The following is a 20060-nucleotide window of genomic DNA, read 5'->3' as shown; positions in this document are numbered from 1 at the left end:
CGCCGCCAGCAATACTATGTTAATCAGGATTCTTTTTCTTCTTGAGGTTCGCATATGGAATTTATTCCCACGTGCGGAAAACTCCTTTAAATGAATGAATAAACATGAGCGTTTATGCGATTCGCACGCGGAACGGCAGCAAACCGTTCGTTGTTCGTTAACTTATAATCAATTTTCCAGACGCCGGGCTGAAATACTAGAGCACGTTGATGACTATATACTAGCTAATGTCATTTCTTCGAAGATTAAAGTATCGATTGGTAACATCGATCGTTACAATCTTTTTACACATTCTTTTCAAGCGAACTTCTACGAGTTCGATCATGTCAATCAGTTCACTTATAATAATTGATATAATAATTCTTATAATATAATTACAAATTTTCGATATAATTCAACGATTTAGTATAAATACGTGAAAGATTGAAGTCTATAAAAATCTCAGTCAAGATGGACTCAATCGTTGTTCGATGTTCAATATCGTACAGCGTCGAGCACCGTCAACAAACGACAGAATTAACCTCGATGGACTGGGGAATTGATTTTAGAATCAGATGAAACAACCGTAAAACGCCTCCTTCGTGATCGCGAAGCGGCGCGCGGTGTTCTTTTTCCGGCTCGAGCGAGGATGTTATCGATTTCACCTCGTTAAACGTTGTAATCGAAAGGGCTCGCGTGTAATCTGCTCGAATCGAGGCGCGTTCCGCGACTTTCGGCGCGCGATCGCTTTCCCAGCCCGGACATGAATATTCCAGCGACGTTTGTCCGTGTCCGTCGTTCTTATCGCGGTAAGTTTGCTGTAATCCTCGGGCAAATTGAATGAAAGCGCTGTTAAACCTGTATTACGCGCTACCCTGCTCGCCAGTTTATCTCCGGATCCAAAGCTACCCCGAGTTTGGCTCGTCTCAGTCACTTATCGTGGCTTCTGTACGAGACTTAATGCTCTTACGAGTAATCAGGGATCGTCACGTGTTTTATCAAATGTAGAGACGATTGTTTTACTGACCGTTCGTGACTTGGAAAGATGGTTTTGTACAGATGGACGTTGAATATCCTATTTTCTGAATCATGATCAATTCTCTGTTCCTTACGTTGTTATTTTCTGGTATTACTATTTTCTAATAGTGCTATTTGGTAATGTAACCGCTTTCTAATATTAATATTTTTGATATTCATATTTTGTAATATAGCTATTATATAATATTGCTATTTTTTAATACTCATATTTGCTATTATATAATATTGCTATTTTTCAATATTCATATTTGCTATTATATAATATTGCTATCTTTTAATATTAATATTTGCTATTATATAATATTGCTATTTTTTAATATTCATATTTGCTATTATATAATATTGCTATTTTTTAATATTCATATTTCCCAATTTTATAATTTCCCAATATTGCTATTTTCTAATATTGCTATTTTCCAATATTGGTATTTTTTAATATTGATATTCCCAAATGTTATAATTCCCCAGTATTTCAATCTTCTAATATTGCTATTTCCTAATATTGTCATTTCTTAATTGTCCAACATATAACATTAGGGAAAAATGCAAAATGGAGATGTAATTACTTGCAGAATTAATTTCTTTATTTTGGAATATTCAAAGTTCAACTGAGAATTCTCTGTAGTTTCTTTTCCTTTTGATTAATAATAGCTTTACGCCGTAATTCTTAAAGAAAGAAATTAATCCTTCAATGCCTCTTTCTGAATGTATCCAAATTATAATCTCGCAGGTTTCATTCGTTCCACTGTTGCCCAGTTTTTACGTTGTTTATGGAAACGAGAGATACAGGAAAAAGGATTAGAGCTGTCGTCAGTTCGATCCGCGTATCAGCCGCATGCACCTTCCGTCGATTTTAATGCGTCGCATGGATAGGCGTCAAGATGGCCGATCGGTCGAGTGCTGTCATGCGCGTTATTACATCTGCTGTGTTTCAAGAGGCGAACAGAGAAATATATAATAAACTTTATCGATTCCTGCACTACGTTCGGTGTGATTTTAACCGCGAAAACAGTTCCGCGCGAGTTCGAGCCACGCTCTCCGCGAATCCGTTTTCCTTAAGCCGAACGGGATTCAAGTCAACACGATTGCACGAATTCCAATGATAATTATTCATAACGCTCCCATTGGAAACATGAATTTCAACCATTTCGATGAAGACGCGAATTTAAACGATCATAAAACAACCGCAGAATTTCTACGAACAGCTACTGTATAATGACTTCAAATACTTTCGATAACTAAAATCACAATCACGGTACAGTTTGAACGAAGAAAACAATGAATTGTGAAACTCCTGAATTTATAAATATTCAGTCAAATTGAACGCGAATTGGAAATAATTTTCGCACGAACGTCTTTGCGTTGAACACGTTAACAGCGGTAGAATCGGCGCAGCCGAATGGAAAACGGCTTCGCGGAATTAATTATTTTACGTGTATCGCAATTAACGAATTTCTAGAAAATCATCCCGCTCGCACTTCAATTATTTCAATTATTACAGAACACGGAACGGTTAAACGGGGAATATCAAACTTGTTGCGAATCCCGCGCTAACTAGGGAACTAACTCAATTAAACGGATGCAAATGTTGTCCGACGCCGGCCAGTATTCGTTCTATTGCTCGCCGTAGAAAACAACGTCGATCCGTTGATCGCTATTAATCCGTCGCCGGGTTAAACGATTTATCCTGTAACGCAATTTCGGTGCTTATTATTTCCCAGTAAAATCCCCCTCGCCGATAAAGGGAGAAACACCGGCAGCGAGTCGACCATTTTTGTTTATATCGATGAGCCTGCCCGATTTTCTGGACACCGGTACACGCGAATCTATACGTAATTCAATCGTGTTCGTTGACCACCGAAATGGGTGTTGTGATTTAATTGACGGTGTAACTGATAAACATCTCCCATTCATTCCTACGATATTCGTCATACATACCGTATACAAGAGTAATCAACGAATTATTAATGTATGTTCATACCATTCAAATTCCATTGAAACTTAATCCAGATCCAACTAGAATCCAATCCTTCGCATAACATTACAATCAAACTATAGAAACGCGACGATTTTCCAAATTGCTGAACCTTCAAAATCCGAAAAATTTGAAACCGAGGTGCCATAAACCTTGTCCCAATTAAATCCAGGAGAACGATCCCTGTAACAACAACTATAACAACCTCAAAACATAGAATCCCAACGAACCCGTTACTAAACGTACCAAAGCACAAAGCAGAATGTCACAATAATAAAAACAGAGAACCACTACAAAACCGATATGAACTACTATAAACCTTGTCCCAATTAAATCCAAGAGAACGATCCCTGTAACAACAACTATAACAACCTCAAAACATAGAATCCCAACGAACCCGTTACTAAACGTACCAAAACACAAAGCAGAATGTCACAATGATAAAAACAGAGAGCCACAAACACCGCAATATTGGAATGCGCGATACTTAGCTCCAAATTCGGATTCGGTCGATTCAATGCACCGTCAGAACTTCCGGCGAGGAACTTCGTGTTCGAGGAGCCGCGGATTTCGGTAACTTGTCGGCCGTTCGTATTGTTTGATCATCGATAACCAGTCGAGATACTCGCGTGGAACACGATGCGAACTCGCAGGATAATGCGATTCATTCGGTCTGATGTACGGCCCCGAGATTACGCAGATGGGGATCCGAGGAAACCGCTATCGTGCAGACTGCGAACGTACGGGTCGGTCCTACTACGTGTCTGACTTATGACGGTTCATACCACTGCGAGCGTACGCCGCGATCTCTACGGCCAAGGACTCCGGGGCTCCGTCATCAATTACCAGGGGAAGCTCATCAACAGCAACGCGACTCGACGCCGCGATAAAACCGGCTGTTGGCTAGACAAATCGGAATCTCGATCACGGAAGCCTTCTCTCTTGTTTCACGTGTACAAATGATTCGGTGATTAATCCCGACCGCGCTAAGTCTTTCCGGCGGGATCGCGTTAACTTTGCATACTGCGGGGCAGATGATATCTTATCGGTCTAATTTGGAAAGGGGATTCCGTTTAAACAGTGAACAGTGCTCGGAGAGGTTTATTGTTAATTAACAGAGGCTCGAGTTCATTAATTCTTCATTCAGTCTGTAGTGTTTGCGAGAGATAGGCGAGATGGAGGTTTAATCGTCTTGAGTTAAACATCGATCTTTGCTAGCTTTTGCTTTCGAATAGATTGCCCATTATATTTAGTTCATTGTTTATGTTTGCATTCTCAAAGTGTTCATCCTGAATTTTCCTAACATGAGTCATTTAGAAGCCAATGCAAGACCAGAAAACAGAAATCGAGAAAATTGATGTTTCCTAATACACCGGTTTTCAAAATTCTTGGTTTATTCACTACCAGAAAAGTATGTATTCTTTTCAAAGGGTGAGCTCTGCAATAACAGAATATTTATTCCATGAAAGTTTACAAAAGTCAGAATGCTTAAGAATCGACTTAACGGCATTGGCTTCTGACTGATATGCTACCCATACAATAACTCATGGTTCGCTAAAGATCATCAATAACCTAAGTACCTACTTCGAAGAACCATTTCAGGGCTGCCGCTTTCAAAATTCATTTACCAGAATCCCAAACGAAGGTACCTCTACCTTCATCCCTTCGTTCAAACTGTCAGCGATGTCCTCCCATTATCCCTTCCTACGAAATAAACCCGTAAGGCTAAAGAGAACGCGGATCGGTGCGTGCGAGCGTCGTAAAGCGCGGGCAGCTGCGGTCGTTAAAGTGCAGCGTTATCGGCGCGAGCTCGCCGTTGGATCCGTGATACGAAAAATCGGCGTGGTTCCGCGGCTTTCACGACGCCGTGAATTCCTCGTGATAGCCGGTAAAGCGACCGTTGATATCGCGATTATGACCGATCTGGCCGTGTCCGTCCGTGAGAACCGTTCGCGTCCCTGAATTCCGATCAAATTACACGGCACTGTATCAGATGAGCACGGGAGCGACAGCGGAGGGGAGAGAGGAGGGCGCGGGGACGCGAAACTCGATTGCCGCCGCGGCCGCGAGAGAAAATTGCGAATTGTTCTCGCGATGACGAACGCGACCGGTCGCGGTCTAATTGCGTTATCGTGCGACGCTGCGCTAGCAGCTGCACGCTCGCGGCATAATACCGCAGAACGGCACCGGTTTCCGGTGAAACTGCGCCTGCTTTGCGGCTCGAGCCGAATTACGGGCAACCGGAAACCGTCCGACGAAATCGGAAACCTTCCGCGATGGGCGACTGTACTTCAGGATATTCGGTAGATTGTTCATTTTCATTTTATTCGTTCACTTATTTATGTTTATTCGATTTTAGTCATTCTTCGTTTGATTGATTTTGCGTTAGATGTTTACGTTCGCGTTATTTGACACGTTAAATGCTACGAGGGTCAGCCAAATTGGATTGTAGTTCAGTGAATTGAACGGTGATTACTTGAAAACGTTTCTATATTGTGAATAATGCGGCCTAAGAGTGGCATGCAGCGTGCGGTAATAATAATGTAATTCAATCGAATGATTAATATTGTTTTTTCCGGTTTGCGTATTTTGATGAAATCGTGCGGTGTTCGACCCATTCGCTACTGGTACTTCTTTCAGTAACAGTCGTTGGAATAATATTTTATTTAATGGAATGTATCGTCTTTATAAAAGACAGATAATAATTATATTATGCGTTACGATTGTAGACGAAAACACACGTAATGGGCTCTTCTTTGCATAACGTATGGAACATTGATCGTTGTAAATATGTCGCTGATAGTGGACGTGTTAATTTTGTCGCAACTTTGTGGGCACGACTGTTATATAGAAAAGTGACGTCAGAGAATCATCGAGAAGTTGACGTTGTTTATGGTTAGAGAGAGGATCGGTATTAAAAGAATATTGGCAGGAAATAGATTTTTCTCTCATAATAGAAGGAAATTCATTTCGAACATTAGGTACTAATGAATTTATAGTATTAAGAAGTCTTTATTTCTTATCCCTGATTTTTAGTAATATGGGAAAGCTGCAAGTGCATAAATATTCGTAGAATTTCGTTGCACTTCCGATCAGAAATATTCAGTTTCAACTCCTTAATGACAGATGTGTCACTCGTATATAGCTGACTTGGCACTCGAAGTGTTAAATCGCGAATCAACTCGCGTGCAGCTCCTTGGGCGGGGAACTCTGGCTCTCGTGATTAAAATATGGTAGCGTGTTGCCGATCTTGATGAAGTATACACAGTTTCTTGCCATGCGCTCGTTAGATTGTGGGTTTCATGCATTGTGAACGTCGTAATAAAAAACGGAACAGTTCCAGTGAGGGTTGAATTATTATTCTCTGCGTTGAATTCAAATTGAATTAACAAGTTGTCACCTCCATGGATTATTTGAATTATAGCACATTACACTTTACATTAGTCAAACCGAAACATTTTTCAAAATGATAGGTTCGGTGAGAGCTGCATTATTATTCTCCGCGTTGAATTCAAATCGAATTAACAAGTTGTTACCTCTACGAAGTATTTGAATTATAGCGTATTACACTTTATATTAATCAAACCGAAACATTTTTCAAAATAATAGATCCAGCGAGGGCGCATTATTATTCTCTGCGTTGAATTCAAATCGAATTAACAAGTTGTTACCCCTACGAAGTATTTGAGTTATAGTATATTACACTTTCCATCAATGAAACTCCACCGTTCCCCAAAATAATATATAAAATTGAATATCATTTCATTCTTCGACGCACAATTTTTACGAAGCTTTTATTTCCACTTCCCCACGTCTACCAGGGATGGGTTTATGAGATTCCTCGTAACGTTCGCCGTATACCGTCGCTTTAATCGAGCATCGTCTAACTCCCCTTTTATTTTATCTATTCCCGTTGAACGTTCCTATCCAGTGTCGTTTAGAGCCGAGGATGTTATGTAACCTCCATCCCAAGCGATTTGTAAACAAGAACGGTGTTACGCGAGGGGGACGCCATTCCCGTTTATTCGATTCGTGCAGGTGTAAAATTCGCGTTCTCGAAATTGCGTTTCCCGATTTAAACGTATCGAATCATTCGCCGTGCATTTTTCTCCCGTTCCCAACAGCTCCGAAGCAATAGCTTTTCAGGAGCGTCGCCCCTACGTGTTTGCCGCAGTAAAAATTTTAGACTCTGTAGGTGCATTTGCTCTCGCATAAAATATAACGACAACAGTCGTTCCACGATACTTCTTCCGTTTACAGTGGCAACTTTTTAAGATGAATATTAACTAAGGAACTTTTAACGCGTTGATCGGCAGTTTGCGTCGTTACGGCGGCTCCGTAAAATTCACGGCGTTATTTATCCCATTTGAATTTTTAATTTTTCTCACCAACGACCACCGCGGAAATCAGCTCGTTAACGGTTAACGCCGCAGAACACGGGAGATAAGACCCGCACTTTTGATAGCGTTCTCAAACGTTCAGACAAATCGGTAATTTCCAACGGAGCGCCACGGAACGAGCGAGTTTATGAAAGATTCGAGCATCTCCCGTGAAACGGAAGCGAAGCGAAATAGATAGGTACTCTTGTGTAATAATTAATTCTATCTTACGTTACGCCACAATGGACTTGATTCCCTTTTGTCTCCGGATATAGGCGAAAATGATTTGCGCGACGCCAGAGCGTCTCCGTCATCCGATTTCCAGTGGAAAATGAAAATTCACCCGTCGAAAAATAATAGCACTCGATTAAATCGATTGTCAATTAATTAAAAAAACTTCTGTTAAATCACTACCACGGTTTATTCCGAGATTGTGTCCACAATTATGAAAGTGGTCTAAGTGAAGATTTACAAAAAATGAGTTCATCAGTTGTTTCACATCACATTATCTTAAACTAAATTAAAAGAAAACAATATTTGACCTGTACCACTTTCATAATTCTAGGCACATCAGTTTGTTCCCTTCCTTATATTTTCTATTTACTACGTATTCATAGAATGAGAATTATGCTATTGATTAAATTAATTTATCAATCAAACGTATTTTGAATCTATCTTTCGCTTACCAGAACAAACTTCTTCCTTTCCTATTCTTGTGTTCCATTTACCATGCACCATTTGATGTCACTCAGCGTATAGTAATCACGTTCCGTATTCTGTTATTTTCTACCTGGCAATGGGAAGCGAATGATGCGAAATCGCTCTCACTTCACGCGTTACTTCGTCGTCCACGGTATCTTCTCGTCCCAGGTCGCCCGGAATCGTCGGTGCAAGCGTTTTGACAATTAATCGGGAGCTCGGCCCGCTGTTCGCTCCGATACCGTAGCGACGAAACGATTCGCTTTAACGCGGCTGCTATAAAACGAGACCGACGCGAGGAATAAACCCGTGGACCGCTGTAGCCGCCATTATTAGCGCGGCTGGGATCGAAACAATGTCAGAGCAGACGATAATATTAATCGACGGTTGGTTAAGCGAGGGCTCTCCGGTTGCCTCTATTTTTCGGTGCACACGAATTAAAATAGAATCGCCTTCATGAAAATTCATGCCCGCCGCGATGAGAACGATCGCTGGAAGGAGGACTTTACGATTCATTTATGCGCATTGTTAGATGGGACAGCAGTAAACGGCCGGTTATCGACGGAAGTGGACTCGCCGCGTTTAGCGAATCTTCTGTAATTGAAATGCATAATTCGCGCGGTAAACGCTGTTTCGTTCATTTGGAATCAAGGCATTTCGTTGGCAAACCTTTCAACGATGAACCTAGACGAATTTTGCTTTCCTTTTAAAATAACAGTTTGTTACGAAGTTTGGGAACTCGAAGCGTACGGAAACGTAGAGTCTAACGTATAAAGAACGTAGAGTATACATAATTATGTATAATTGTATAGTTGTACGGGTAATCTTTAATTCGAACAGAAATATAGAACAAACCCAGAGACAATGGAATCATCGTATTACTTTTTAATTCCTTTCTGTTCGATTATTCGGATATCAGGATTATACATTTACTTACGATCAATTAACATACTATATCGATTCATACACAATAAAATTATCTCCCTTTTCTGCATTAAAACATCTCTCAAAATTAATGCACGATGAAAGCAAAAATCGCCGCGTCGAAATCCTATTATCAATCTCATTATTCGCCGATGAAATCGAAAGCTCGATCGATGGGCTGGCGCCCTTAATAATCGTCCCTTTCATCGACTCGTTAACGAGTCGTTAAATCTTCTCTCGCTTACGGTCCGAGCGAATTATCACTCGGCCGGTTCATTATTCACCGTTCCCGACTTAATGCCACTTTTGTGCCGGCGGAATTTCACGGTCATTAATCAGACGCAGTCAAAGGCCGACACGGCCGAGGGGCGGCCGGGGGTCCGAGTAACTCGCGGGAAATTGGTTTTGTATCAATTACACGATTAATCATCGTTAGATTATTATTAAGGGGGCGCGCGGTTAACAAGTGTCGCGATTTCACGCGTCCGCGAGTCATTCCGGCCGTGCCACTTTCCGGGAGTTAGCCGGAGCCGGAGGCGACCCGGAGGACCCGGTTTCGGATCCGGCAGTCTCGTCGCTGTCGGAGCCCCTGTGCCTGCGATTATCGTTCGATTCGTTTCTAATGGATCCGAGAAGAACGGAAGTGTTGCTGCCTGCTGCTCTGAAAGCTTCTCCTACGGTCATTTTAGAGGATGAGGAGGATAATAGTGTCTTTGGAGTGGTTTATTTCTTTGAGTGTCGTTCTTATTTTTATTTTTATTCCTTGGTGGTACTTCTGTCTTAAGTAACGGTATTATTAACGTTTAATTTTAGCGATTATAGGAATTTGTGGAAGGCGATTTACGTGCCTCGGTGGTACTGTTGTTTTCGATGAAGATACTGACGTTAAAGTTTAGCGATTGTAGGAATTTTGAAATAAAGGGTAGTTTATGTACGTTGGTAGTACTTTTGTCTTGGATAAAAATATTATTGACGTTAACGTTTAGCGATTGTAGGAATTTTAAAATGAAGGATAGTTTATGTGGTAGTGCTTTTGTCTTGGATAAAAATATTATTTACGTTAAATTTTAGTGATTATAGGAATTCTAAAGTGAAGGGTCGTTTAGGAAGCTGTTATTCTAGTTATTTGGCTAGAATTGGTATTCTGGTGTTAGAATATAATATATATATGTATCGTATAGGAACTGTTCAATGTATTTAACGCACAGTTGTTCTCTAATTTGCTTGAACTGCATTATTATTAGTGGACCGATGCCGACGTTGCATTGAAAGAGGCGCGACACGAGCTGTTTAGTTCCTCTTAAAATAGTCCGCGGCGGAGTAAAATTCTCCATTGTGAAAATTATTTATGAAAATTGTTTACATGCAGATTACAAGGTCACTACGTCGAGTCTATTGGATTTTTATACGCACCTGAACTTCTAAGGCATGGTAAGCAAATATGAGGCCAAGCAGTATCACAGTAGACACAGAGATCAGGGTTTTCAATGCTGTCGAGTAAAACGAGGCCTGGAACATAAAACATCGTCCTCGTGAATCCCGGCTCTGCAATGATGTATCGCCTTCACGCTACGGCCACTTAAATTTACATAGTTCCCCGTGCAGTGGGCTAGCAGACTGACTTTTCTCGTCTCCACCGGTACACTTCCCATAAACTCCGCAAATCCGCCGGAAATTCTCCGTAAAAAATATCCCTGATACAATACAAACATCGGATACAGTCTTCTATATCCAACAATTACATCTCGATCCACGTACTTGAAATACCGTGACATAATTCAACTAAAGAAATTTGGTACAATTTAACACTGGAACTACCGTACCGGTCAAAATGGTTCCGATCTTTCTGTTCTGAAATTATCGATACCTTAAGCGTATTGAATATTTGAAATGAGTTTGAAAATAAATAGTTTCATTTGAATAGTACTAGTGAATGTTTGAGGAAATTGAAAATAATCTATTATCACAATTTGCAGAGGGATTAGATGTCAATCGTATTAAATGCTCGGTTGTTCTAGCGTTGAACAATCCCATGGGAAAATCCCATGCGTTCCCCTGAGCGCCACGAAAATCTTAAGCGTTTTGCCTTTGTAGCAAAGAAAAGCAGGAACAATTATTAATTATTTGGCGGTACAATGTTTGCGTTACATTATTATCAATTTAGGCACGTTATTGAACATTTTCATTGCGATTGTACAGTCCGTCGCGCAATAGTTAAGAATAATCCTTTAAATAACGGACGGTTCGGTCGAAATTCGGGTCCCACAGGCAATTGAATCAGACGTCTCCCAGACGTCGTAAAGTCGAATGGAACCGAGCCGACAAGCGGCTGGCACAAAATTTTCTTCGCGAAGTTCCGCGGTGCCGAGTAATTAAAGTTACCGAACGACGCGCGCGAGTGTCCCAACCGAGTTTCCTCCCGGCTGGCCCTAATTGCGAGTCGGCGCCGTTTCAACGCGCGTAGATTAGACCCCAATGAAATATTCAGACGTCTGCGTAAAGTTACTTATTGCTGCCTCGTAAAAGTCGAACGGGCCGCTGCAACTTTATCGGGCGGCGTTAAGCCGCGCCGTCGTCCTCGAGGCTCGTAAAACGCTGGCCGACACTCGGGACGGTTGCCTCGGAAAAATAAACTTCCATATCGCGCCGGCCCTGCCCCCTCCGGCCCCTCAGACGCGCGGCATTTTCCCTTTCCTTCGGCGCACGCGATACGTGCAACGAATGTTGCGAAAAGGAAAGTTGAAAACATATCCGTTCGGATTTACGAGGGAAAGTTTCGCGGGAAGGGGCGGATTTTCTTGTACTTCTCGGGAACGCGCTGGCGAGCGTTGAATGGCAGTGTTCAACGTTCCTCGCGTCATTTGCGAGTAGATCGAGAATTTTGTGCATGGTTTTGCGCGTCGTTTTGTGCATTCTGATTGTGTACGTTGGTGATGGCTTATTTCAGGAATTGTATCATTAACGTTGTTGATTTATGAGAGATATTCCGGCATGGTTTATTTGGGTGCGACAGCCGTCGCCGCGAGTAGAGTTACGCTGCATTTTACCATCTGGCGTCATAATTGACCAGTAGTTGACATATAAAAGAAGCAGCTCAACTTGAACTCCGAGCGCGCAGCCACCGGTTTTGCAGGTCAGAAGGGACGTACACAACTATTCTTATATATGTAGGAACTATCCCGTACAAGTCCTCAATGTTGTAGGATATTCCCTTACAAATCGCAATGTCTGCATAGATTTATAAACGCTCGCTCGCCGATCACGCAGTCTCGCACCAAACCGTTCTCGTTCAAATGTCTCGTTCCACTATCATCGAATGTCTCCCGCGCACGCATTCCCACTCGCTTTTAATGCACACCCCCATTCGCTCTGTCTTTCTTACACTTGCACCCTTCTCGCATCTTTCGTCCATAGTGAAAATTCACGCAGTCACGTACACGCCTTTCTCATGTCGCGATAAGCATCACCACATACCCAAATTATCTCATTTAGGGATGGTTAAGACCTTTTCCGAGGCTGCATCTTCCGCCTTTTCTCCGAAACAAAAACAACTTCCTGTCCATGCACCTGAATTACGTACCCTGAAAATCCCTTTCTCCTTTCAACTGTCCAGTTTTCCTTTTAGATACCAAATTTATGCATCCGGTGACAAAATTCACCTTTTCCGAAAACTCAGGGACCGCCGCGATGGAATTCCAAGATTGCAAAGCTACGCTCAGTTCTCCCAAAATCCCTTTCCCCCACTCCTTTAAAGAATCCATTAAATACGGAGGAAAAACGGAAAGGAGGACTCAGTTTTTTGTAAGAGCGACTTTGCGACGTTTATACTAAGACACTTGTACTCAGTTCAACTGAATAAAAACTAGTGTTAGCAATCCAGTGAAACTTCCTCCCTTGAATCACACTCTCAGAGTCACCTCGACGACACTCGGGGCCCAGTCGCTCGGTTCCAGACACTCTTCCTCGTATTCTTTCAGTCACTCAAGACTTTCCAAACGCTGTCACGCTATTTACCAAACATCCCGGCGCCGCCCGGACGCGGAACGACACCGGTCGCATGCACGCTTTTCTTTCACACTTCTTCAGGGTTTTCCAAATATACTGGCGCCGGTTCGTCGCGGTCTGACTCGGTCGCCTGCACGCACGCACGCATAGTGGTGCCATTCACCCTATATATATATAGAGTTACAGACTCACGATAAGGCAGAGACATGTAGTCAATACAAGTTAATTACAAATCAGGCTGTGCTCGCTGGACGAACACATACGTCAACTTTGTACACACATACACATTGCTTTCAGTCATTATCAATCAACAAATACAGTCCACTTTCAACCGAGAGAAGGAGAACTATTTTACACAAAGTGAGAGTATAGTTAATTATGTTAGTATAACTAACATTGCCTGGACAGCGTGCACGAACAGGAGATAAGATTTGTTTGTGAAAGTAAGTAGTATGGGAGGAATAATAGGCGTCTGAGTAGGATTCATTGTATGGATGAAAATAATTGATGATATAGATATTTGACGATCTGTATTTGCACTGTTGTGTGTATTACTTGAAATATGAGAACAGACGCGAATAAAAGAGAATATTGAATTGAACGTGTTAGTTTTCAATGAATCTTCCGTTTAAGTTAAGTACTGGTATATCGTATAATAAATTCCAGCAAGTTTATCTACAGAGTAATTAATTGTAAATGTAGTATCCTATTAGCGAGAAATACTTGTTTCCTTGGAACTATTTGAATGTATGTTTTCTATACGTGTCGTTAGATTTCGGTATCAGTGAGTTAGCGATTGTGAATTAGCGTAGTTGGTAACAGAAGGAAATCTCGATAAAAAAAACCAAGGTCGACGAAAGCATGAAGGAGAGGAAAAGGACAAGCGCCGTTAGGTCTGCGCCGGGAGGACCCTCGAATCACTCGAAGCACTCTGCGTCGAGTATTCTCTCTGTAATTAAATCGAGGACGTCGAGTCAGGAAAGGACTGATGTCGGCTGAAGTGGCCACCGTAAGAAGTTGAAAAATGAACGGAATACCTTAACGAGGAGACGGCCAGATATGATAATGCGTTCCTCGATTATACTTAACATTCTGACAAAAAAGAAAACATTGTTCTTATGTAATCACTGGTTTATAACTAACCAATGCAGCAAATGCAAACCTCCCACACCTCCTCGTATCATTAAGGAAACGAGATTGCAGGTTAAAAGGACATTCATAATCGAAGGAAAAATCTATTGTTTCCCGTGTGCATGTTACTTCCATCTGGAACCCTTATCAGTGGACTGCGGATCTGTATGCAAATTCGAATGGTTAAGAATGTAATTAAGATAGTAGAATTACGATAGAAAATGGCTATTCATAACAAATATTATAAAAATACATTGCACGATAGGTGTTTTGTATATTCTTTTCTGTTGTTTCCGTGCAACATTGCACTCTCAAATTTTCCATAAAGGTATAAAAATTCACAATATGCCTATCAGTTTGTCTTATATCTAATTTGAATAATAAACAATAAATATAAACGGACCCTCGATTTCATTTAATTCAATTACGATGGAAAATGGTTGTCCCCAACAAATATAAAAAGCACTGCACTATCAAACTTTTCATAAATGTATAAAGATCCACAGTTTGCTTATCGGTCTGTCTTATATCTAATTTGAATAATAAACAGCGAATTCGCACTCGGAGTTCGAATAAATAAATATAATCTGATCGTGCCCGGCTATCGATCGGAAACGGTTCTTAACTAAACGGACCATCGATTTCATGGAGCAGGAGGACGCGAACAGCTCTCGTCGCGGCTTATATTCAGGGAGAAGTCGTGCGCCATGCGCGTCGAATTTGATTACTCGTTTTATATCGGCCGTGCTCAATGCGGATTACGCTGCCGGTAGTTGGAGGCTGCGTAAAGGCCGGATTTAAAGGTATCGAATGCCGTGAACTTGGACGGAATCAAATATATCGACCGGCTCGGGAATAAAACGGAAGGAATAAACTATAAACGGTCCTCAACGTTGAGTTTCTCGTTCAACGCTGGAACCACCGAGCTGTCAAATTGACTTTTTCAACCCTTAAGTGTCGCGATTCGTGTACCAGACAGCTCGGTACTCTTGTCTATTCGGATTTTCTCTCGTGCGCGGCTTACAACGTTGAAGCACGTTGAATTAAAAAATATTGCAGTACTAAGGTAATATGGAATAATAAAAAGTAACGTTCAGTATTATGATAATAAAGGTAGACATATTGTGATACTAAAATTATATGCGGTAACAAGAAATAATTTACAATAATATAACAATGAAGGTAGACATATTGTGATACTAAAATAATATACAGTAACAAAATAATGTACAGTATTGTTATAAGAGAAGTAGATACATTGTAATAATAAAGGTGGACATATTGTAATACTGAAATAATATGCGACAGTAAAAAATAATATACAATATCGTAATACTAAAAGTATAAGACCAATGCAGACAGTTTGGTTGCCGATGTAAGGGTCACGGAATACTTAATGTTTAAGGACACGAGTAAATAATGTCCCGATTCAATTAGTCCATCGAATGGACGGTGCGTTCGGTGGCCAGATTTCGGTTTCGCAGCGGCAGATCTGCGGTTTCTATAACAGCGGGCAGTCAGTTAATTAGTTAGTTACACTAAGAGCAATATAAATTAGCCACAGAGGGACATGGAGCACCCGCGTGTAACGTTCGAGCGCGGCCTTTGCGTTAAATGGCAGGGATGTGTCTCGCGGTGACGTTTGAGTAACTGCATTTTCGCTGTGGCAGCACGAGAATGCATCAAAGAATGTCAAAGCTGGGACAGTTACTTTGTCCGCGTTCATTTCCCTTTTACACTGGAATATTTTGTCCCTAAAGCACTGCAACGGAAAAGATTAATGCCATATTTCTCCGCCGACCGACGTGTTATTCAAACATATCGAATATTCGAGAATAATTTAACGATGAAACAGAAACCATGCTTCTACGAAATTCAATTTCAATAGTTCATTATATTCTGTCTCGCTTACTGATTATTAAGTGCAATATATTATACATTACCATCTTAACTCTTAGACATTATACTACCAAATATTACTAGCCTTCCCAAACATCTCCGATATTCCTTTTCCCACAAAACATTGAATCTATTTCTTCTCACATTTCCCACAAGTGTAATGAATAATATAATGTATAATGTAATAAGCAGTATAATGCATAATATAATGAACAACATAATGCGTCGACCCACAAAGCAGCCAAACAACCGTTTCCCGAATAAAACTCGATAACTCGAAAAGTATGAATATTACAAAAACAAAGTGCTTCCGACAAAAGTTGCAAGGTATAGAGCTAAACATGTGGCGGTTATATTTTTGTTTACATTACGGGGATATCATGAAGTTTCCCAAATGACAGTGGATATTCCGCGTTTCAATTCCGACGTTAAACAGAGAAACGGAGTTTATTCGCGCAAAGTTTCGATTTTTCAAACGAAAATCATTTCGTACAGCAAGGAGTACACATTGGCGACCTTCAATTTTCGTTATCTGAATAGTTGAAGCTTCGGGTTTTGTCCAGAGACGGCCCTTCGATTCAATCTTTCGAGAAATCCAGCGCTCCCGAGGGAAGAACGATGGCCATCAAAGTCCCATCAGTCCGCGCGAGAGAAACGGCCGTTCCGTGGATCGACGCGGAACACGTCGTCGCGTGTACAACGACGCGGAAAACCACTCGCCGAGGCGGAATCGTAATTTTGGACGGCGACCAGCGGTAGACAGCGCGGCCGCTGCGCCGGCTCTCTCGCTCCTTTTGTCAATAATACCCGTAGGACTTAATCCGGCGCGGACGCGCGGCCAAATCCGCAGCATTGCACTTTTCTCGAGTGGTCTAGCCGGCTCCGTGAAAAGGGGATTATTGATTAGGAATGAAATGGAACCGGAGGTATCGGCCCGGCGGCTTTCACGTTGGATAATTTGTTTCGTCGTATCGCATTGTCAACGGGCGGGTATCCATTTCCCGTGAATCGGTGCAATTTAACACGAGTTTGAGGAAAATTTGAGGTCCACGCCGCGGGAATAAGGGATTTCTCAGGAATTTCAGGGAGAACGAACGATTCAGCGGAAAAGGCGAGCGGTGTATTGTGAAAGGTGCCTTTGGGTAGAGGGAAACTTCATTTCTGTCAATTTGGAGTATATAGTGGTTGGAAATTACTGGAATTACCAGAACAAAATCCTATATCAACAAACATTAAGGCTATAATAATTTAAATTAGTGTGTAGAAAATATATAGTTATATTAGTTTATGTGTTTCTCGATTAACAGCTCCAATAGACAAACAATAATGCCATAATAATTGAAATTAGTATATAGGAGATATATAGTGGTATTGGTATATGTGTTCCTTGTTTTGCCAAAACAAATCCTAAAATAACAAACGCTAACACCATAATAATTTAGATTACTATATGGATAATATATAGTTATGTTAGCTTATGTTTTTCAATTTAGGGTTTGTTTTGGTATTATTTTGAACGCCGGAAGCTTTGTTTTAATAGAGTGAACAGTGAGATAGTGGAAATGATTTTATAAAATTTCATATGTATAATAGTATATAATATAAATTTTATAAAATTATGAACGTATTGCATAACTTTTTATTAAAGTAAGAATGAAATCTGATTGTACGGTGAGTTTGAATTTTAAAGTAAACTATCTGCTGGGCTGATTCGTGTGATCATATTCCAGGATTTGTTAAAAAGAATTATGTTCGCAAGAGTTACGATAATTTAACCAATTTTAGAGAACGGTTTCCGACGTTTTAAATAAATATCCTCCGTCGTTACATTTCCATATCTTTCATGTTCTTAATTTCGTGAAAAGATTTCCGAAATTACCATCGCAAAGACAATCAAATTCACGATGCCATTGTTACAATGCCGAAACGCGTAACCGTTCATTCAAAGAAAATCCTTTGTTACAGGATCCCGTCGTCCGTTCGCTTCAACGTACAACGTACAATAAAAGTCGCAAACAAAACACGAGCCGCGGTATAAGATCCGATTAAAATAAATAAATTTTACACTCATTCAAATTCATTTCGACAAATGAATTTTAAACGGTTCGTTTTGAACGAAGAGCGAAAGTAATCTTTATTCCTTTCCCTGGAGCCACTCGCGCAATGTTCACCGGACGTGCCTGATGTACTCCACCCACATCCACTGTACAACATGCGCGTACAATACCGGCCAAAAGTATGAAACCAGAATTCACAATTAACGAGGAAGAATGATATTTTATGAAATGAATCCTAAAATTCATTCGATCGATTATTACAAGAATTATTCGTCTGTTATTTTCTCAAGGAATTTTCGCTATTTCACCTCGGAACTCTGCTCCTCTTAATTAACAGTGGTACTTTATATCCGTTTTTTAGCAGCGCTGTACCCGTACCCGACGAATTTATAGACCCGATTTCCCGGGAAACGAAATCTGACAAAACAAAATTTTATTGTACACCCCATTTATTTTCGCGCGAAGAACACTACGCTCGCCATCGGTCTTCATCTGCTACGCGCACTGTTCCAGCTATTTAATAACCGGGCCCGCGTTGAAGAGAGTTTATTAACAAGAAATATGGCAGTTTAATTATGTGTCTCCCGGAATATACCGCATCCCGCGTCTACATGCGGCTGCACGCGTGCTTCCCATTCTCCGGAGCGGTGTCGTAGTGATTTTCTGTCGAGGCGCTCGTCGGGTCCGATATATTTTTTCGTTTATCCCCCGCATAGAGGGAAGCTGGAGTTTCTTCGATGCATTTTCCACTTCTGGCGAAAGGGGAGAGCTTCGACGCCCCGTGTAGATACTAGATTTGGCATTTGGCTTTCACCGAAAGCGGAGAACGCGTTGGAAGACAGTCGCACAGTGGATCGCGTTGAAACGCTTGAATTTTTATGTAAATCACATTTCTTACTACGTTATCGATTATCTTAGTTACTTGACGATTAAATTGGTGTAGATTTTGTAGTGTCTAGAATTCTTAGCGTAGGTTGAGGCATTTTTAAGAAGGGTGAATGTAAGAATGTGTTGTTTATATTTTATATTTTGACCATAGTTTAGCTTTATTTTATTAAATACATATATTTATTCCTAGCTCTCGATTACTCAAGATCCATCATTTTATTATTTATACTATAGTAACACCATAATTTTATTTGCTCAACCCCTTGTCTTACAACGACGTGTCAGACTCGTGAAAATTTTCAGCGTGATTCGACAGACATGAACATTACTCAATTCATTCGAATTCAAAGCAAATTTTACTCTTCCGTAATCAATTTTTTGACAGTTTTTCGTTTTTTCCAATAAATTAACGACAACGTAACCGTATCAGAGTTGAGAAAGAAATCATAGGGCAAGGGGTTGATATGGATACAAAGTTATTTACAACGAAATTCCGGAATATTTGTAAAAGTACAGATTGCCGTGCATCAATTTACGAGGACTGTAATTAAATAAAATTTCATTCGCTCTGTTCGGGGATTCTATTAACCGAAAGCTCCGTGAAACATTCACAAACCCTTTAGAATAGAGAATTTTAAGAAATTACGTGTGCCGTAAACGCATAAAATCCGCAGTTAATTTATCCAGCCCCCGGTTTCCACCTGATCCCCCGTTCTCATTTCGTTTATATCTGATACAAAAAAGAAACATCGCAGGAACGCATGAATATATTTCCCCGAGCTATACGATTCCTTCGGGAACAATTATCCTATTCGAGTCGGTATCACGGCCGTAAGAGGAAAGTCGACAAAATTACGAGCCTGTCTTACGGTGCTATTATTTTATCGAGCGTAAATCAATCGTAACTCCGCGCGACCGGCCGGATAAAGGTCGACTTTTATTATACGTTTAGACATGACACGGTTTCGTTCAGATAAAACATTTTCGTAAGGAATACGGTACTACAATAATATTCCACAGGTGCGTTACAATTAACGCTAAAACTACCGAGCAGTTAAATCGACTTTTCGAAAGTCTGTAGAAACT

The 20060-nt window shown here is 40.8% G+C and overlaps 1 protein-coding gene across 5 annotated transcripts in view; it reads right to left on the bottom strand.

Moving 5' to 3' along the window:
* The window catches only part of SK (small conductance calcium-activated potassium channel), a 297154-nt gene that overhangs the window by 40667 nt on the left and 236427 nt on the right, over nucleotides 1–20060 (bottom strand). For all 5 annotated transcript variants that reach the window (XM_076367256.1, XM_076367257.1, XM_076367255.1 and 2 more), the window contains one exon: nucleotides 10408–10503. In XM_076367256.1, coding sequence (XP_076223371.1) covers nucleotides 10408–10503 — 96 coding nt within the window. The remainder of the gene's footprint in view (nucleotides 1–10407; nucleotides 10504–20060) is intronic.

Source organism: Nomia melanderi, chromosome 4, assembly GCF_051020985.1.
Source record: "Nomia melanderi isolate GNS246 chromosome 4, iyNomMela1, whole genome shotgun sequence".
Lineage (NCBI taxonomy): Eukaryota > Metazoa > Arthropoda > Insecta > Hymenoptera > Halictidae > Nomia > Nomia melanderi.
Note: the sequence above shows the minus strand (reverse complement) of the source record. Positions and strands in the feature narration are given on the sequence as shown.